The sequence below is a fragment of the Branchiostoma belcheri genome, unplaced genomic scaffold (genome assembly GCF_001625305.1).
Source record: "Branchiostoma belcheri isolate BF01 breed outbred unplaced genomic scaffold, Haploidv18h27 scaffold112, whole genome shotgun sequence".
Lineage (NCBI taxonomy): Eukaryota > Metazoa > Chordata > Leptocardii > Amphioxiformes > Branchiostomatidae > Branchiostoma > Branchiostoma belcheri.
Genome location: NW_017802514.1, coordinates 77,272 through 95,878, shown reverse-complemented (window position 1 = coordinate 95,878; position 18,607 = coordinate 77,272). Strand labels below are relative to the sequence as shown.

The following is an 18,607-nucleotide window of genomic DNA, read 5'->3' as shown; positions in this document are numbered from 1 at the left end:
TCGAAAGTATGTCGGGGCGAGGTTGGCATTCAAATATAACTCAAATTCAAAAGGTAAGCGTGGCCTAAACCTGATCTGACTGCACCTGAACTTGAGGTTTGCTGCTGTTTGGAAGAAGGTTCTGAATGTGTGACAAGCTTTAGCTTGCAGAATGCACTGTCTCCTACTCCTGTATGCCCTAACTTAGCAGCTTTACTTTTAGCCAACGTACTGATCAGTACCTGTGTGTAGCCAGCTCAAAAACATTACAATTAGAAAGGCTGCTTGGCCAAAGAAGATCCAAACCCCCATGGTCGCCCTAGGAGGAAATGGTCTGACAACATACAGGAGGAACTCCACCACCTGAACTTAGGTAAGATCAACCCACAGGACAGAGACATGTGGCGAGCTGCCATCAAGCCCCAGATGTACAGTGCAAGCACGTCTCACCCTCAGAAGACAGGGAACAACAGACAATAAACCGGACAGTTAGTGAGAGTGAGTGAGCTGGGACAGACTTTTGAAAGAAGCAGCCCAGGTTGTTGCCAAACACACGTGTACATACCATACTCATCTCTCCCTTTTAGCACATATTCCACCTGAGGTAGGAGATTGGTCAGACCCAAACAACATTTGATCTTTCTGTTCTGCACACTGTTCAGAAAATCTTTGAGGAGGAGGTCCATAAGCAATTACTGGACTAGAATATCTACATGTGTATATCTGCTTAATACACTGCAGGTCCCTTTAAGTCAGGCCACTCAACTATAAAAATTACTGATAAAATTATACAATGTCAATAGTTGTAAGTTGATTGGATCTGTTTTCTCAATCTGGTAAAGGCTTTGAAACACTGAACCACAGTCTTACTTTAACAATAGTAACCTGGATTGGCCTGGAGGGTCACTGAACTGGATTGGTGTACTTCATCACAAGATGGCTGGGTAACCTCTTCATCTTGCAAGAGCTGATTTCTTAGGGGACTCAGCATATACATGTTGTTTGTACACACAGGACAAAATGTTACATTTGTTTAGACAAAAGTGGATAACAAATACAATGTAGTAGAAACAAATGTCAAAACTGAGTCACTGTCCATTACTCCTAGCTGTTCCATTGTCTGTGAACCTTGGTCTTTATGGACACCATTCTCACAGAGGTACAGCTACTGGGTATCGCTATACACAAAATTTGTCTGTTTTAAAGAATGAACATAAAAACAAAGTTGTTCAATGTGCATCACTGCTGGCTTGCAGTACCAACAGGCTTCACTAGGAGGCTCTCTAAGCCTATGTCCTCTCCTTACAGTGCCCATGTCAGATGCCAAAGAAAATGTCAATTTTAAAGAATAGGTATTGGCACACAATTACAAAATTGTCCTAAATCAAGTACAATTGTAGCCTGCAGTACAACCATTTAAAATGGCTGCAGGTGTGGGTAAGTCAGACTAGGCCTACTCAGAAAGGTGTCTCCTTTAATACCTAAAACCTACTCAAAGAGCAACCATATACATGTACGAAAGCATGGTAAGATCACGCATGGAGTGTGCCCCAACAGTATGGATGTCTGCTTGCAAAACCGAGCTAGCAAGGCTTTACTATTCAAAAGAGAGCCTGGTCTGTCCAAGATGCGCATACAACTTTTGGGACCATAGCAGAACAGGAGTTGGATATATACAAAACTGTGGTCATCATTGTGGGAAAGTAAACCAGAGCATAGAAGAAGGAAGAGAACCTGAACAAATCAGCAGTGACAGATAACATCAGGAGAATCATAACTAAATAGACTTGGAATAGTCAGACAGAGACAGAGAGGACAGTAGATGTAACGTTACATGTTGGAGTAGTAAGGAGGCTGTATGGATGGCAGGATATCTACAGTCATGAACCGGGACGAGGGGGAATAGAGTCCCACGGTTTGGGATCACATTCTTAAGAAGTAAGAGTTAAATGACTACCGGTATCATGTACATATTGCACTCTAGTACGTTTGGAACCTCATTGTGAAATCTGTTCTCTGCAACTGCTTTTGTTTAATAAGTGACCACAGTTTTGTATGTATCCAACTCGTTAGTTTATATATCCAACTATGTTTGAGACCGCATTGTAGATATAGTTCTCTGTAATCACGCATATATGAAGATATGTTAATATTATACATTTTGGAATTCATTTATAGCAGCGACACCTGTGCTGCAAATGCAATGTGAACCAGTCAGAATTGCCCTGAGGAAGGTGACAGACGGTCACCGAAACGTCGGCCGAATAAAAGACTTTTGTGGAGAAAGTACATTTTGGAATGCATCTATAGCAGCGACACCTGTGCTGTAATGCAATGTGAACCAGTCAGAATTGCTTTGAGGAAGGTGACAGATGATCACTGAAACGTCTGCTAAATAAAAGACTGTTTGTTGTGGTTGTGTAGAAAGAGTCTCTTTACTCAGTGACTTACCAACCTGATGAAACTTATGTCAGCTGGTAGTATGTTGTAGTAAGTTGTGCCTGTGAATGTGAATGTGCGTTGACCGGCTGTGGTAGTGTAATTGCGTGTGGAGTAATGAGGTTTGTCTGGTATTGTACATGTAGTTGTGTAACAGGTGGTTGTGTGGTAGTGTGTTGTAGTAAGTTGTGGATGTGTGTTGACCGGCTGTGGTAGTGTAAATGGATGCGGAGTAATGAGGTCTGAATGGTGTTGTAGTTGTGTAACAGGTGGTTGTGTACAAAAGTGGTGTCCAAGTGTGACAGGGGAAGCCCATGAATACAAACCATTTACAAACCATTTACAAACCAGTGTCTACACACTTGTACCTTTCTTAGTTGCTATATTGAAGGACTCGTATTTGCTGCTGTTTAGTGATACAGCAGTTTTCCAAGACATTGTCACAATAATCAAATGGTGGTTAGATCAGTGTCAGTATACTAGTATGTTCACATCCTTAACAAACCTATTGTCTGGGACACCTTGCAACAGACCATATCTATGTGTTTTGTTCCGTGTGATGTTACAGTCAAGGAATTAAGTTGCTACACTTGCTACAGTTTCCTGAACAATTTGGATTTTCAGAGTTGGCACAGCTTTAGCAAAAACTTGTGCCAAAAAGGATCCATTTTGTCTAAATATCAACATTCAGTATTATGCAGTTTAAGTGGAAGAAAGTGGCAAGAAAATAGCAGTGTTGTCTGCATAGAGGCATATGTTACATATCAAAGAGACAGTTACAAATTATCTCACAAATCGTCAACAGTCTCTCTATATATTATATAAATGATTGTACCTCTGACCCATTTACCATTGAAGTTCAATCTATGGGCCCGTACTTTTCAACTTTTTCATAAATGATCTCTATGACCAGTATTAAACCCAGCAGTAAGATCTCTATCCTGATGACACAACTATATTCTGTGCAATGCAACAATGATCCCAGATGCATAGTTAGCACTAAATTCAGAACTCAAAACAGATAGCATTCTGGTTGAAAACAAATCTTAATGGAATGCATTATGAAGACAAAATTTTCTCCGAACTTGTAATAATCAAAATCTATGACAATGTTTTAGAGAATGGGTTGCAAGGTCTTCAACACTGGTTAGGGTCGTTGACTCAGAATCTTAAGGTTCTAGGTTTGAGATCCTTGCAAGTTCAAGTGTTAAATATACAGTGCTCTTCAGCAAGGCACTTTACATCTATGTTTCCATGTTTCACTCAGTTGAAAATAAGTCCCTAGCTTCAGTTTAGAGACCTCCACTCAGATCATCCTGGACATACACTGATACAGCCAGAGGTCCCATGTTTGAAGAGAGACACACTTCGACAAGCATGTTAAATATCCCACCACACTTATTGAAAAGAGTAGGGGTACTTCCTGGTTCAAGCCTTAAACTCTGGACTCAGAGTTGACAATTTAATGGTTACCAGTTAAGTCAATTCATCCACAAATGCAGTAAATCTGAGGAAAACTTAAGGGTTTCCTCTAACATTATATGGGAGTCATACTAGACTCGAACCAAAGTACATTTTGTAACAACCCCTCAACTTGGATGTAGTTTGTAGTAAGATGGTGAAGTGTTGCTAAATATGCTGTATGAAATCTTTTCACTTCCACTACTTGAGAATTGCGAGAGAGCCCATTTGACAACTGACTCCCTTAGACTATTGATTCAGACAATGTATTTTGACTTTTGTTTAGTTCTTTGACTTATATGGTTTTTCATTGCTGTGGTTATTACTTTATGGTCTATGATTATTATGATTATGAGTTGCTGTTGTCTGATTGTATTTGTTTGTATGACTCATAACTCCAGTGTTTTAATCATTATAATTTGATTTCTGTTTTTCATGGGCTCCCTTTAGCTCTTTTCCACTAAAGGGACTACCCATACATGTATGTACCCAAGATCAATAAGTAAATAACTGATTACTGAGCAACAGTTGAATTTATCTGGTATGAAATGTGAATGTGTATCAGGCATAGCCATGTTAGCTGCAGTATGACTGGAAAAGAAAGGCAGCAGACTTCATTAGACGTTTATCACTTCAGTTGGCAGATAAGGTCTACTGTACATGCAGAATTAGACAGTGCATATACATCTGTACATACACTACAGTTTATTTTACTTGATGTAGCAGAAGATAGGGGTGTCATAGTTGGCCTTGCTGGCATCTCCTTATGAGCTCATTTTGACATGTGTGCTGTAAACTAACCATCTACATGTAACACACCTCAGTTGTCCTTCAGTCAGCTGCATAGTTCCCGTTTAGAACCTTTATTCAGCCTGTTAGATTGGGGAATAAATCTACTGTACTCTACTTTCTTCCTACCTGGGTTTGAAAGTACACATCAGCACACAGGTCAGCAGTGTATTGTAAAGTTGCAGGAGCTGTGCTACATGTACAGTTGACAAATCTGTATTCTCTCCATGTTTTCTCCTCCATTCATCCATCTCTACTGATGGTTTATACATGTATTACGCCAGTCACCTTCTCCCGAAGGGTGGCTGAAGTTTTGGAGCAGTCTGATCAGATTTAGGCCACATCTTACCTTCTGATAAAATCATATCAAATTTGAAGTATATTTCAGTCAAATTTGGGAGTCAGCAGTGGTTGGGGCAGTTGGTTCCCTGTCAAACACCACAAGTCAACCATAGCTCAGAAAACATTCGACTGGTGCATGCAGCTGAATAGTACTGTGCCAACCATAGCAGACTTCTCCTAAGGCCACACCAATTTAATTTGTTGCTTCTCGGATGACCCTGTCCATTTTTTTTCTGATTTGCAAAAAAAAAAAAAAATTTTGTTCTAAATTAACTGCAGAATGCTCAATGAAAGACATATGGCCACAACGGTTGAAAAAAATCATTTTCTTCCTAGTTCTTAACTTTTTCAATGTAACAATGCAACTTTGTTTCATTAAAAGTTCAAAATCTATTGTTTTTTAATTATAAAAGATGATGATGATGAATGATGATGAATTATAAACCAGCCTGGTATGTTCACTTCATGGCTCATATTGTAACATTCCCGGCTATCACGGGGTGCCTTGGCCTGTTTTTTTTTTTCACCGTCGCTCCTGATTTTTTCTGAAAAAATCCGAGAAACAACAAAGTAAATTTGTGTGGCCTAACCATGGTTGGGGAAGTTGTGCAGTGTTTGGGAGCCCATATTTACCTTCGCCAAGAAGGTTATGTTTTCAGTAGCGTTTGTCCGTCTGTCTGTCTGTCTGTCTGTCTGTGAACAGCATAACTCAAGAAGCTTAGTATGCATTGTCATGAAACTTGGTAGGTGAGTAGGTCTTCATGCGAGCTAGAAATGATTAGATTTTGGGTCCCCTGGCGGCTTCTGTTGGTACTGCAGCAGAACTTCCGGTTTTGATATCTCGCGATCTGTACATGCTAGGGTCACGAATTTTGGTTGGTAGATAGCTCTTGGAGTAGGGAAGAAGTGACATAAGTTTGGGCCCCCTAGCGGCTTGTTCTGGAACTGCAGGAGCATTTGTTGAAAATTTTTCGAAGGATGATAACTAAGGAACCGGGTGACGGAATGTCATGATTTTTGGTATGTAGGTAGCTGAAGTGATGCTTGACATAATCAAATGATAATTATGCAAATCAGGAGCTAATTTGCATAATTAATGAGGAAATTCTAAAACTCTGCATTGTTCGATAATAGGACTATGAAACACTTGTTAAATGTAATTGAGAATGAAAAAAAAATCTGAGGATATAGATTATGTAAATGAAGACCTAATTTGCATAATTAATGGAAAATCTTTATAATTTTATAGTTGTAACTGCTGGGAATTTCATACTTGCCACATTTGGAAGTTAAGTGAAGGCAAACATCAATAAACATAATTTATTCAAATCATGACCTCATTTGCATAATTTATGAGGAAGTGCTATAATAGCCTTTTTGTTAAGATAAGACTGTCATTGGGTGGAGAATATGATCAACTGATATAACCCATGCAAATGAGGATCTTATTTGCAAAATCAATTATTAAAATTGTATAATTCTTCAACTGCAAGGGTTAACATCATTTGGCGAAGGTATGAGATCGTGGAACTCTTGTTGGCTATGTGTGACAGGGAGTCTTTACAGACTTGGCTGTTCTACATTTCTACTGATCACCACATCACCACCAAGAAGTAGATTGCTTAAATCAATCAAATGGTGTTTTATTCATAAAAAACGTGGACTTTGCAGCCAAAGGCTGAATTACGTCCAGTTGTACATGAAAATTCATTACACATTTATTTACATTTATTACACAAGCATTAACACATTTTTCGACATCATTATTTACAACGACTATAAAGTACTGTGTCTAAGACAAACAGTGACTGTTCAGGAGGTAGGTCATGTATGGGACGCTACTCTGTTTGTACCGCTCAGTTCTACATTTGGTGAGAGTCAGTTTGTTACTGGAACGAGTGGTGCGCTCAGTGGTGGTGCCCCTCCTGGGCGGTAGCCAGTGTTGGAAGTCCTGTGATCTGAGAACTTTCACAGCAAAGTTCAGGCAAAGTTGGACCCTTCGGTCTTCTAGCGTAGGTAAGTTCAGTGTTGTACATGCCTCGGGGTATGAAGTATAAGCCGACCCGAGTATTACCCGACACGCGCGTTTCTGGATATACTCGATCCTGTGACGCTGTCTGGTAGTCAGACCAGGATGCCAGGTGGGCGCCGCGTATTCACAGCTCGGACGGACAAACGTTTTGTAGCAGGTAAGTAGGTCATCCCTAGAAAGGTCAAACTGTTTGAGCTGTTTAAGGAGGAAGAGCTTCCTGCTACCTTGTTTGACAACGTGATCGACATGAGTATTCCAACCTAGGTCGGCCTGAAGGTGTAAACCAAGGAGTTTCACTGCCTTCACTTCTTCCAACAGTATACCAGCAATGGATAAGGACGGCAGTGGAGGGGGAGTTCTTGTGAAAAACACGTGCATAGCTTTGCACTTCCCTGGATGGAGCTGCATTTTCCTCGATGTTGCCCATTGCTCAAGATGATATAATATTTGTATTAAATATAATATTTGTATTAAATATAATATTTGTATTAAAAACAGCTGCATTATCATGACTGACAGCCTTGACATACAAGGTTGAATTGTAGTGTTTGTGTACATTGACGTAAATCATTCAAAAGATTATATATACAAAGTTCATATACAATTATGTGTGAAATGACAATTCATGAGTAAAACGACAAAATAAATTTGAATATTTTCAATAAAACCTCATCAGAACATGTATATACATTGTAACATGTGTATTCATGAATATCAATATTGTTGTACATGTACATTGTAAATCATACAATCACTGAATAGTTCCTGGGTTACAAGGAAGTAAAAAAAGTCATAATGCTCTCTTCATAGCCTATGATTGTTAAGAGGCAAATTGTATAACTAGTAGGTAATTTTTATGGATGACATCAGCGTGCATTAATTTTCGCCTGATTAGAAAAAAATTTTATTGCCCTCTGACAGTGGTCAACATGCCGAAAATAGGCAAAGATGTCTGTTGCCATGCCGGAACGTGGATGGTAGATGAATATGAAGAGAGGAGACAAGACAAGGCTCTGATTTTTATTGTTTGTTTTTGATGCAGTGATATCAATGTATTTCATTCCTTTTATATGTATATGTGATGTTCCCACTGAATCAAATCCATTATGATTGAAACTTTTTTTTTCAAACTTTTTTTTGTAATAGTTGGCTCTAAACTTACATTGTATAGCACAATGTAGGTATCATTTCTTGTTTAACAAGGTTTATGATGTCAAAATTTGAAAATGTAGGAATCTTTTTTTTTTTCGCCCGCCTTGTTTTTTTTCTCACCCGCTCGCATTATATTTGGAGTCTGCGGAGGATGTCAACCATAAAATTTACTTACGGTGGCCTAATTTTGATGATCATCGTCATGGACCAGAGGTGACAGGGCAATTATGATATGTACCATACTGGTTTAGATAAATTGAAACTACATTAGTATGAAAAAGCAGCCTTCATCTTTTCTTGAGTAAGCAGCGATTCCAAAATCCAATAAATGCAATTGTTCTGGCCTTAAAGTAAGGACTACAAAGTGGCTCCTTTCAATGTGGTAAAAAATAAAGTAGGGTGCACTAAAGAAAATGGACATGTTGTTGGGTTCAGGATGAAATCTATAGGATGTCAAAAAATGAAATAAAAAATTTTCGTGTCATGTTTTAAATGGCACTCTACAGAAATCAACTGCAGTCTGTCAAGAAACTTTTTCAATAACTACACTAGCGTATACCCACATCAAACATCCTGAAGGCTACAGATAAATACTGTGTCCAATACAACATTGTCCTACCTACGGTACATACAATTGCTATAGTCTTAGGATTAAGTTAAAGATTTAATTACAACTAGAGGTCCATGATATCAAACCTTTATCAAATGATGTTAATTTTCTCAAGTGATAGATGATAGATGCTTCATTTTCTCAAGTGATAGATGATAGATGCTTCATGCAAAGTCCTCAATGTGCATAAATCATAAGTTACTAGGAATGTCGATGAAGGTTAGACATCCAGGTAATACGATACGCCAAAAAGCAGTTACTCATTGACAACCAACTGGATATGATTTTGAAAACGTCATTTTTCTTTTTTATCTTTTTAATTTTTGTTGAAAATACTGTGGCAGGTTGAGAAGAGAATGTCAATGCATCTTTTTCTTTCAGACATGCCCGTAAAAAGGATGATCCGTGGACTCCCACTAAGTTTGCTGTGTGTAGCCGATGTGCGTGGGATGGCGCAAAAAACTTCATAACTGGGATCCTGATCATGATATGGGTCAAGTCAGGTATAGCATTGTATCTATATTTTCCATGACTTTTGTGATCCAAAAATTTTGATGGATATGCCTGGCGCTGTGGTCTCTGTTAAGCATTCTACAAATACTACAACAACAATTGACATTTTCAAAATCATATCCAGTTGCTTGAGTAACTGCTTTTTGGCGTATCATACATTGTAAGTTACTAGTATCATCCTCTCCACCTACAATGTATATACACTGTACTAGTAACATTATTTGTTCAAGGCATCTTAATCTTACATGTACCTAAGCAAAGAACCATATTGTAGCATTTCTTCATCAATAATGTAAATGAGGCACTTATTTGCAAAATTTATGATGATGACCAGCTTAATTCAAATTATATACAACACTTCTTCACAAAGGTACACATAATGATGCTGGAATACTCACAGACTTTTAATAACTATAATTAATCAGAGGATTTTGATGGCGTAAAATAATCAAAATTTGCATATATATATAATATCTAACAAAATCATATGATTGTTACATCAAAATTTAAAATCTGATATAGGTCTCTTGTTGCATCAATTCTTTTAAGTAATGAATAATGTTTCACATGTACATTCAATTAGACTAAGGCCGTGTTCATGTGAAGTCAGTGAAGGCGCTTTACATGTGGTTTCCCCCGAAGCCGGTTTCAAGTGGCTCCATCTGAACGCTCCAAATCACATTGAAAGCGCCTTGATCCCAAGCCACTTCTAGAGGTGGTTTCGAATCGGTTTTCCCGCATCGCAATTTGCGTCTGAACGCAATGTGATTTCAATGTGATTTCACTTGGTCATGGATTACGGGCCGGGGGTGATATTTCTTTATTTATATACAATACCAAATTTTACTTGTCAGCAACTTAAGAAGAGTAAGTGTCAAATAATGTGTCCGTTCTAGGACAAGCTTCACCGCCTCTGGTGGGACCACGTCGGCATTCGGCGGAGATACGCTGGGAGGGGGGCATCAGCAAGCAGGTCGTTGACCTATGATGATAAATGACACGCTACCTTGCGTGTTTTCATCAAACAATGAATGAAGTTTCGGAGAATCGTGATCAGGCACGTTTTAAAAGGAATGTATGGCACGTGGACCAGATGTGAGGAATGTGAGTTACCCGAATCGCGGTTTGGGTGACTTCACATGAACAAGGCTTAAGTTTAGAGTACTTCAGAATCAGATGTATGAGAACTCAAATCCCTTGATCCCCAGACTGGAACAGCTGGCGACACATACTGTTCCCAGTCTGTCTGTCCCTTCCTGCAGGTGTCTCGGAGGCCACAAGTTCCTTCTGAACTATCTTACTGGGGGACAGCTGGTGGCAGTCTCGACACACAGCCATGTACTTCTCACACCCGCCTATCACTTCAACCTGCAGGTAGACAACAATTGTTTCTATTAATATTAGAAAGCAAAGCAAATGTATTATTAATAATGCTATCCTTCTTATAATCTTGTTATAAGGCCACACAAAATGCTCATATTTTGCCCTGAACAGTTGAAAACAGTCCTTTTCTTCCTAGTTTTACAGTTATTCCATCTTTCAATGTATTGGTATCATGAAAAGTTCAGAATTCATTGTCTAAATTTTGAACCAGCCTGGTGTGTTGACTTCATGGCTCCTATCGTACCCTTTCGGGCCATAATAGGATGCTTAGGCCTGTTGTATTTTTTTTTTCGCCCGCCCGCTCCATTATTTTTCTAGAAAAATCTGTTAACCAAGAAATTAAATTGGTGTAGCCTAAAGATAATTGATACAACTGGGATAATAGAGTTTCAGACAGCTGCTATCCAGCAATCTTCGTCAGTGAAAAGAAAGTTTAGTACATACAAAAATATATAACGATGGAACATTCTACTACAGTCCCGTGGTATTCTGAAAAACAAGTTCAGTTCACTTCACTAAGTCTTGATACATGTAACATGTAAGAGTATGTTCCAAACATGTTCCAAAAAATTTGAAAAAAAGGCAAAGTGGCTAAATAAAACCCACTACTTGACAATAAGAAAAAGACAAAATAAAGTTGTCAGGGTTTGAAATAATTGTTGTAAATGTATAATTATGCACCTTGGTGCAAGAAAAGTTGAAGCAATCAGCTGTGCAGGAATTTCTGATGTCTACCTGCACTGTTTCAATATATGTTTGTACACGAAAGTAGGGATATGTGGATTTTTATTGGCTGCATTCACTGTTACTTCCTTTGAAGCATTTGAGTGAAATAATGTTGAAGGTTTCTGGACAGTTTTTAGTATAACAATTCTTTATTCTTAAAGTCAGAGTGCAATTTTCACTATTACCTGCGCCAGAGCACTGTCCTGACAAGGGACCAGAAACTTACTGATGCTGCACTAGTAGAACCTTTAAACTCATCATTTTTTAAATCCGGTGTGTATGGTTCTCATGCTCTCACTATCCAGTTTATCGTCAGTTGTTTCCCTTCTCCTGGGGGTTAGACTGCTGAGGCTCAGAATAGCAGCCAGTAATTTGCTATGATGGGTTCACACTGTGTAAGTTGAGGAAGTACAAGTCCATCCCTTCCTTGGTCAACAGTGTTTTGGCCTTCCACATGCAGTGTAATGATCTTTCTAGGCCACTTCTCACTCTCCATTCTTGGAGATGACTAAACTATGGTAGCTGGATCTTATGTGTCCAGAACACTATGGACTCCAAGTCTGGCTTTTAACTGTGTATAATTTGACCATCATTCTACAAGTTTCCTGGAGCAGATCCAATGGACAATTGTTACTCCTGGTTAGCCTGTCTGGTTAGTGGTGTACTATGAGATGTTTACACACAGTTATGGATGATTGTGCAGACATAGAAATGACCTTCAATATCTACCAGGTACCACACTGTGAGTGATAAAACAATTTGGAGGAAATTATTGAAACAGGAAATTATTGTACACCTACATTGTACCTACCTAGTCCCTTGACCAACCAGGTCCTCAGGGGGACTGAAACTTTATTTGGTATAAAAAAAAGCAGAAATCTGGTGTTTCTGTCCCACCTTTGTTTCCTGTCCCAGTCTTTTAGTATATGATGCCTGGTTGTAGCAGCTCATACAGACTGCCTGTAGTTTGATGACACTCTCAGCCAGAGGAACAAGGTTCAGGATGTCACCAAACCCCTGTTACAAACAACACATATTCATGGATATTATGGTTATCATTAGGATGATTAGTTACTAAATCATTTCAGACCATTTTCGACAGATTTAATCTACCGGTATATTATAAACACAAGGATTGTTTTTTGGGGGAAAAATCTGAAGGTGGGACACCACAAATTTTTTCACAGTACTTTTATATTTGTGGTTTTCATGGCCACACGAAAGTTGTACTGCAAACATATCATTACTGTGAACAAATCATTTGACATCTTTCTTTTTTCTGAACCTAGCTACCGCCACTGATAACATATAGTTTTACAAACAATAACCCAAACTTGTCCATTTTTCTCAGTAAATTACATGTATCTAGCACCTTCTGGAAGGAAAGTAGTTCCCTTTCACGTATACAAAACTAATGCATACATGTACATGTATAATGGAGGGACAAGTGTCACTGCTATATATCATTATGACATTGAAAGTGTTCTACTACTGAATCACATAAAATGCCCTCTTCAATTTCCTTACAGCTCCAAATTCTCTTTGCTCCATTTCAGTTTCCTAAACCAAGGGATGGGGATTCTATATGGTGCATTCTACCATGCTTTTGCGTGAAAAGAGTTGATGATTACAAAATGTATACCCTTCAGTGAAGAGAAGCTGGAGTTGCATGTAGAGTACATATAAACATGTACTCAGTATAACATTACCTTTTTTTGAAAGGTTCCATCCAGAGCAGCCACAATAACAGTCTTGCCTTGATTTGCCATTTCATCACAGAAAGGAACAACATCTGGGAACTTCAGCAACAGAGATAAATATTAAAACTGTATGCAACCAAAGTAGTCAGGTTGTCAAACATAGATCTTCTGAACCGCATCTTACATTACAACTTGGGAAAGATGCAAAATATCTAATATAACATGACCCTACATAAAAAGTACATAAATGATAGAAAAAGTAACAAGAGAGAACACCCTGACAGCATTTAGCCTAAGTTGCATAATTTCTATATAACAACCAACACCAGGAAGGTCTGTATTTTCTCAGGAACAAATACAGCCATCTTCCATGCACAAATGGACTGTTCCAAACTCACCCTTGTGCAAAAGTGGAACATTCCAAAGTAATGTATAAACCAGCTCAAAAAGAATACCACACAAAAAATGGATCTTTTCATAATCACCCTGTCCAAAACTGAATTTAAAAATTGTCCTCCAATCTTGTGATGGAAAGGAGAGTTTTGCATATTGGTTGTAATGTTTCCTGGAATGTTGTCTTTACTTACAAACTGGCCTTCATCAATCCCGATCACCTGGGAAGGCATCACGGCATCTTTGATATTGTATAATTTGGTGGTCGCCACAGCAGCAGTCACATGCCTGGATGAAGCAAACATCACACATGGATCATCAGAAGATACAAGCAGGTTGTCTTTTTACAAGGCAAAGTTTAATTTGACCATAGCATACTGAACTATTTGTGAACCAATCTATATGTAGAGCAGTGAAACAAAGTCATGCCTTTCTCCTGTAATCTGCATGTTGAACGCATGTACATGTACATGCTCATGTAATCGTGAGAGGTTATGCTTTACAGATAGCAACATGTGAATGTAGCTGAAAAGTGTGTGTAGTTTACACAGCTACTGCACAAGTGACTTACACGGATTGCACACGAGAAATAAATAAGAGAAAACCATGTATAAAACACACGGGAAGGTAAGTTAATCGAGATCTGTACTGTACATGCTCAAGCTTAAGAATTTAGCCAGAATAGCAGCTACCCTAACTTATCTAAGTAAGAGTCAGCTACCTCAGTCCCACCTGTCGTGAGTGGCTATGCCATCTTTGTCGTACCGGTTGTCTCGGGCATATTTTATCAGGACACAACTCTGTTTGGCTAATTTGTATCGCTGAATCCTCCGTACAAGCTCAGTCCTGCAAGAGAAACATTGCCATTGATGACTGGACCTCAGTTAACAGCAGCTTACATGTAACTGCTGTATTCATCTGGGCAACCTGAACTGTACATAAGTCACTGTTATGTAATGATTACAATTGATGCGGTCCCAAGCGTGACGGAGTCTAGAGAACCACTTGTCTCTGTTCATGACTGGAGCGGACTTTCTCATCCAAATGGTTTCCTCTGTCCAGCGTATGTAGGAATTATCCTACCACAGGTTCTTGCGATTTGGTCTGTCACTGCGACTTGTTTCTGCTCTCCTTTTTTCTTCTGTCAACTCTGGTGTAACGTCTTCCTCCATTGTTTTTAGCCTCCTCCTTACATGTTCTTCCAGTCTGGTACCACAGGTTCTTTCTGGCTCTCCCATGTAAACTGCATAACAAATCCTACACACAGTAACTAATCCTTGTACAGTTTGTTTATATAACATCCTTTCCTTACCTTTAGAAACCCCCTCATGGCTGTTTTTGGTAGGGTAAAAAACACGTCCTGAAAGCAGGTGTTTCATCTGTATGTCGATATGGGTTCATTCAGGATGTGTTTTTTATTCTTCCTTAATGATTTTTACTTTAACTTACCTTTAGATACTTGAACTTACCTTTAGAAAACCCCTCATGGCTGTTTTTGGTAGGGTAAAAAACACGTCCTGAAAGCAGGTGTTTCATCTGTATGTCGATATGGGTTCATTCGGGATGTGTTTTTATTCTTCCTTAATTGTCTGATTTTTACTTTAACTTACCTTTAGATACTTGAACTTACCTTTAGAAAACCCCTCGGACATTTTGGCAGGGTAAAAAACACACCCTGAAAACAGAACCAATGTTGATGATGTCGGCACTAATGTGTTCTCGGTGACGGTTGTCCGTAGAGCCGTGGTCCGTTGCTGATGTCTGTGTCGACATTGGTTCTTTCAGGATGTGTTATTTCTCCTATATACTGCACCGTCTGGATTTTACTTTAACTTACCTTTAGATACTTACCTTTAGAAGCCAAGCCCCCTCAGACATTTTTGGCAGGGTAAAAAACACGTCCTGAAAACAGAACCAATGTTGTTGTTGTCGGCGCTGATGTGTTCTTGATGACGGTTGTTTGTTCTTCTGTAGAGCCGTGGTCCGTTGCTGATGTCTGTGTCGACATTGGTTCTTTCAGGATGTGTTATTTCTCCTATATACTGCACTGTCTGGATTTTACTTTAACTTACCTTTAGATACTTACTTTAGAAGCCCCCTCGGACATTTTTGGCAGGGTAAAAAACACGTCCTGACAACAGAACCAATGTTGAATGATGTTGGTGCTGACGTGTTCTTGGTTGTTCGCAGAGCCGTGGTCCGTTGCTGATGTCTGTGTCGACATTGGTTCTTTCAGGATGTGTTATTTCGCCTATATACTGCACCGTCTGTTTTGATTTCTAAACTTACCTTTAGCAATCACCTTAAGGTGGTTTTTTGGTATTGTAGAACTAGAAGAGTTCATGTCATTGCTGCTGCTTTCTTGAAGAAGTTCTTAGCTATCTTTGGCCAATTTGGCTTCACGAGTTTGATTGGCTGTGGTATGGTGATGTTGTGATTTGGCGTAATTCCCCAGACTTTGTAAATGCCATTGTCTGTGTCAACCTCCATCGGTATTTTGAGTGGCATTTTGTTATTCTGGGACCGCACCCTTGCCACTTCATCACAAAGCAGCAAGTCATCTTTGAGAATGCATCATTTTGTTGTAATCATTATGTAACAATGTTCAGTTCAGTTTGCCATGCTGAAGGTAGCAGATAAGCTCCAGCATCTAAGAGATAAAAATCTGCTAATGAGACTAAGAAAACTATGTTAAAGGCTTGAAGCTCATGTAAACCTTGTTCTACTAGCCTGGGAGCCATCCGTTTTGTGCCCAAAAAGGGTGCAATAACTTAAGACCAGGAGTGTTACAAAATAGATGGCACCCAGGCTAATGTTCTGTACTTGTCCCACACAGTTTACATATGATTATGAACACTGCTGCACACTGGTTATGTGTTAACCAGAAACAACTCTCTGAAAACATTGTAGCATTGTTTCAACAGAGCAGTGTTGAACCAAATTATGGACAAAATAATCATAAAAACTTACGTCTTTCCAGAGAACATTGGTCCAAAGATGACCTGTATAAATAGAAAATGTGTGTTAATAAAGTAATGTTAGAAGAAGACTAACGTTCTGTATCTGTATCTGTATAGCCGGTATAACCGCCTTTCGGCGTAACACACCAGCTTCGCAGGCACGCGGTGCGGCGGCAGCTGGCTATATTACACCGATCGACTTGTTACACCTAACCCTTGAACTTCTAGCTCTAGACATTGTTTAAAGCTATCTATTGACAATGCCCCTACTGTACTTGGTGACAGTGAGTTCCACTCTGCGATAGTTCTAGGAAAGAATGAATTCTTGAACACCTCAATCCTTGGTTGATAACTCTGGTACTTGAATGCGTGGCTATTTCTTGTTTTTTTCTGGGCTGGTATTAGGTACTTAGTAGTTGGGACATCCACCAGTTTATTAGTCATTTTGTACATCATGCATAGTCTAGACATCTTTCTTCTGTCTTCCAGTGAGGTCCACTCTAGGTTCCTTTTCATTTCCGTGACACTAGCACCTCTTACATAGTTGTTCAAGCAGAATCTTGCAGCTTGATTCGTTACATGTATTTTCTTCATGTTCATTGTCATAAGTTGTTTAGGCCAAGTTTGCCTGTATGACCAACTTTATTTAGCTTTGTGGTATTGTGTGTGTGTGCATGTGTGTGTGTGTGTGTGTGTGTGTGCATGTGTGTGTGTGTGTGTATGTGTGTGTGTGTGTGTGTGTGTGTGTGTGTGTGTGTGTGAAGTCATTTTGTGTGATGGTGATAAAATATGGTAGTCCAGCCTTTCTGTGGCAGTGGATGGGCTAAAAAAATTCTTCAAATACATTAGGATTTTACTTCTTTGTAGTTATTTCAGGTTCAGGTTCTCAAAATACATAAAGTTACTAGTATCTTTGTTTTTTCTTATATTAAATTGGTGTTGACATACACAAAAATCTGCTAACATGCCCCAAATCTCAATATTAATTCATACAAGGCCATGTTGATTTGATTTATAAATTATGGATGACATCCTCTGAGAACCCCAAAACTGAAGCAAGCGTGCGAATAAAAAAAGTTTGGCAAAAAAAAAGTTGTTTTCATGATGAAATCTACGTGGTTTTGAAGGTTGAACAAATGACACAGAGTATGGTTTGGCGAATAATCTAGTCTTCAAATTCATTTCTTTACATTTTCGTCTTTTTTGTTTGACTTTGGCATTCTACAACTTTGGTATCGTTTTCAAATGTTTTTTTCAAGTTACGACCTATATGTCTGCGCATTTTTGTATGATTTACAGTATGGTTGAAAACTTTTTTTTTTCCAAAACGGCCAAAAACTCATGCGCACGCGGATGTCCTCCATATAATCAAATCAACATGCCTAATTCATATAACTTAACTAGCTTGTAAAAAGAGGTCAATGACCTTTGGACATGTCTCTGCCGACAAAAAGACAGCATGGTGCTTTATTGCAGTAAGTTTTCTATCGGGGCCTGCTCACCAAAGGTAATAAATATCCTCCTAGTCAGGCTGCAAATTAGTAGTGGGCAAAATTGAAAACTACAGACTTTAAATCAAATTATGAAAATATTCGGTATGCCCCCCTCCCCAAATTATGGTCTCTGGCACCCCTCCCCAGCCCTGGTCTCTCCAATTATGATTTCAGCCATGCACCTTCCCTAATAACCTCCACCTCCCTCCCTAGCAGCTCCTCCCTACCTGCACAAACCTGGCAAGTGACAAAAGTTTTAAAATTAACGTTATACCTGGATCTGCCCCTTTCTCCGTTTGGTCACCAAGTCAACGTTGCAAACGTCTTGTCCATTCTCGAGCATAGCTGCAGCTCCGAGCATCATCCTACTTTTAACTTGAAGTATGTGGGGGTGTTTGGATAAGAGGTATGAATAAAGTTCCAGACGCAACGTCAACCAACTTTTGCTGGAGAAGACAAGAAGCTGGAAACACGCAGCGGAAATTTCCGAGAACTCAGCTGTCAGCTGGCGCCAAACAGGTTCGCATAGCCCGCCAAAACACAAGCCCCAATACGTCATCCCGCTAACATGGTGTAAAATGAGACGACTAATTTATTGATACTATCAATCTGGGAAGATCAAAGAAGATGTGTCT

The 18,607-nt window shown here is 39.1% G+C and overlaps 1 protein-coding gene across 1 annotated transcript; it reads right to left on the bottom strand.

Annotated features, from left to right (window-relative positions):
• Positions 1-10,378: 10,378 nt before the first annotated feature.
• LOC109461905 (thymidine kinase, cytosolic-like) lies at positions 10,379-18,533 on the bottom strand. The gene is made up of 7 exons (XM_019758383.1): positions 18,247-18,533; positions 16,490-16,521; positions 14,252-14,365; positions 13,714-13,807; positions 13,136-13,225; positions 12,324-12,443; positions 10,379-10,685 (listed from the first exon to the last, which is right to left on the bottom strand). The coding sequence occupies exons 1-7, from the start codon at positions 18,529-18,531 to the stop codon at positions 10,506-10,508; spliced, it is 915 nt and encodes a 304-aa protein (XP_019613942.1). The 5' UTR covers positions 18,532-18,533; the 3' UTR covers positions 10,379-10,505.
• Between the last annotated feature and the right edge of the window lie 74 nt (positions 18,534-18,607).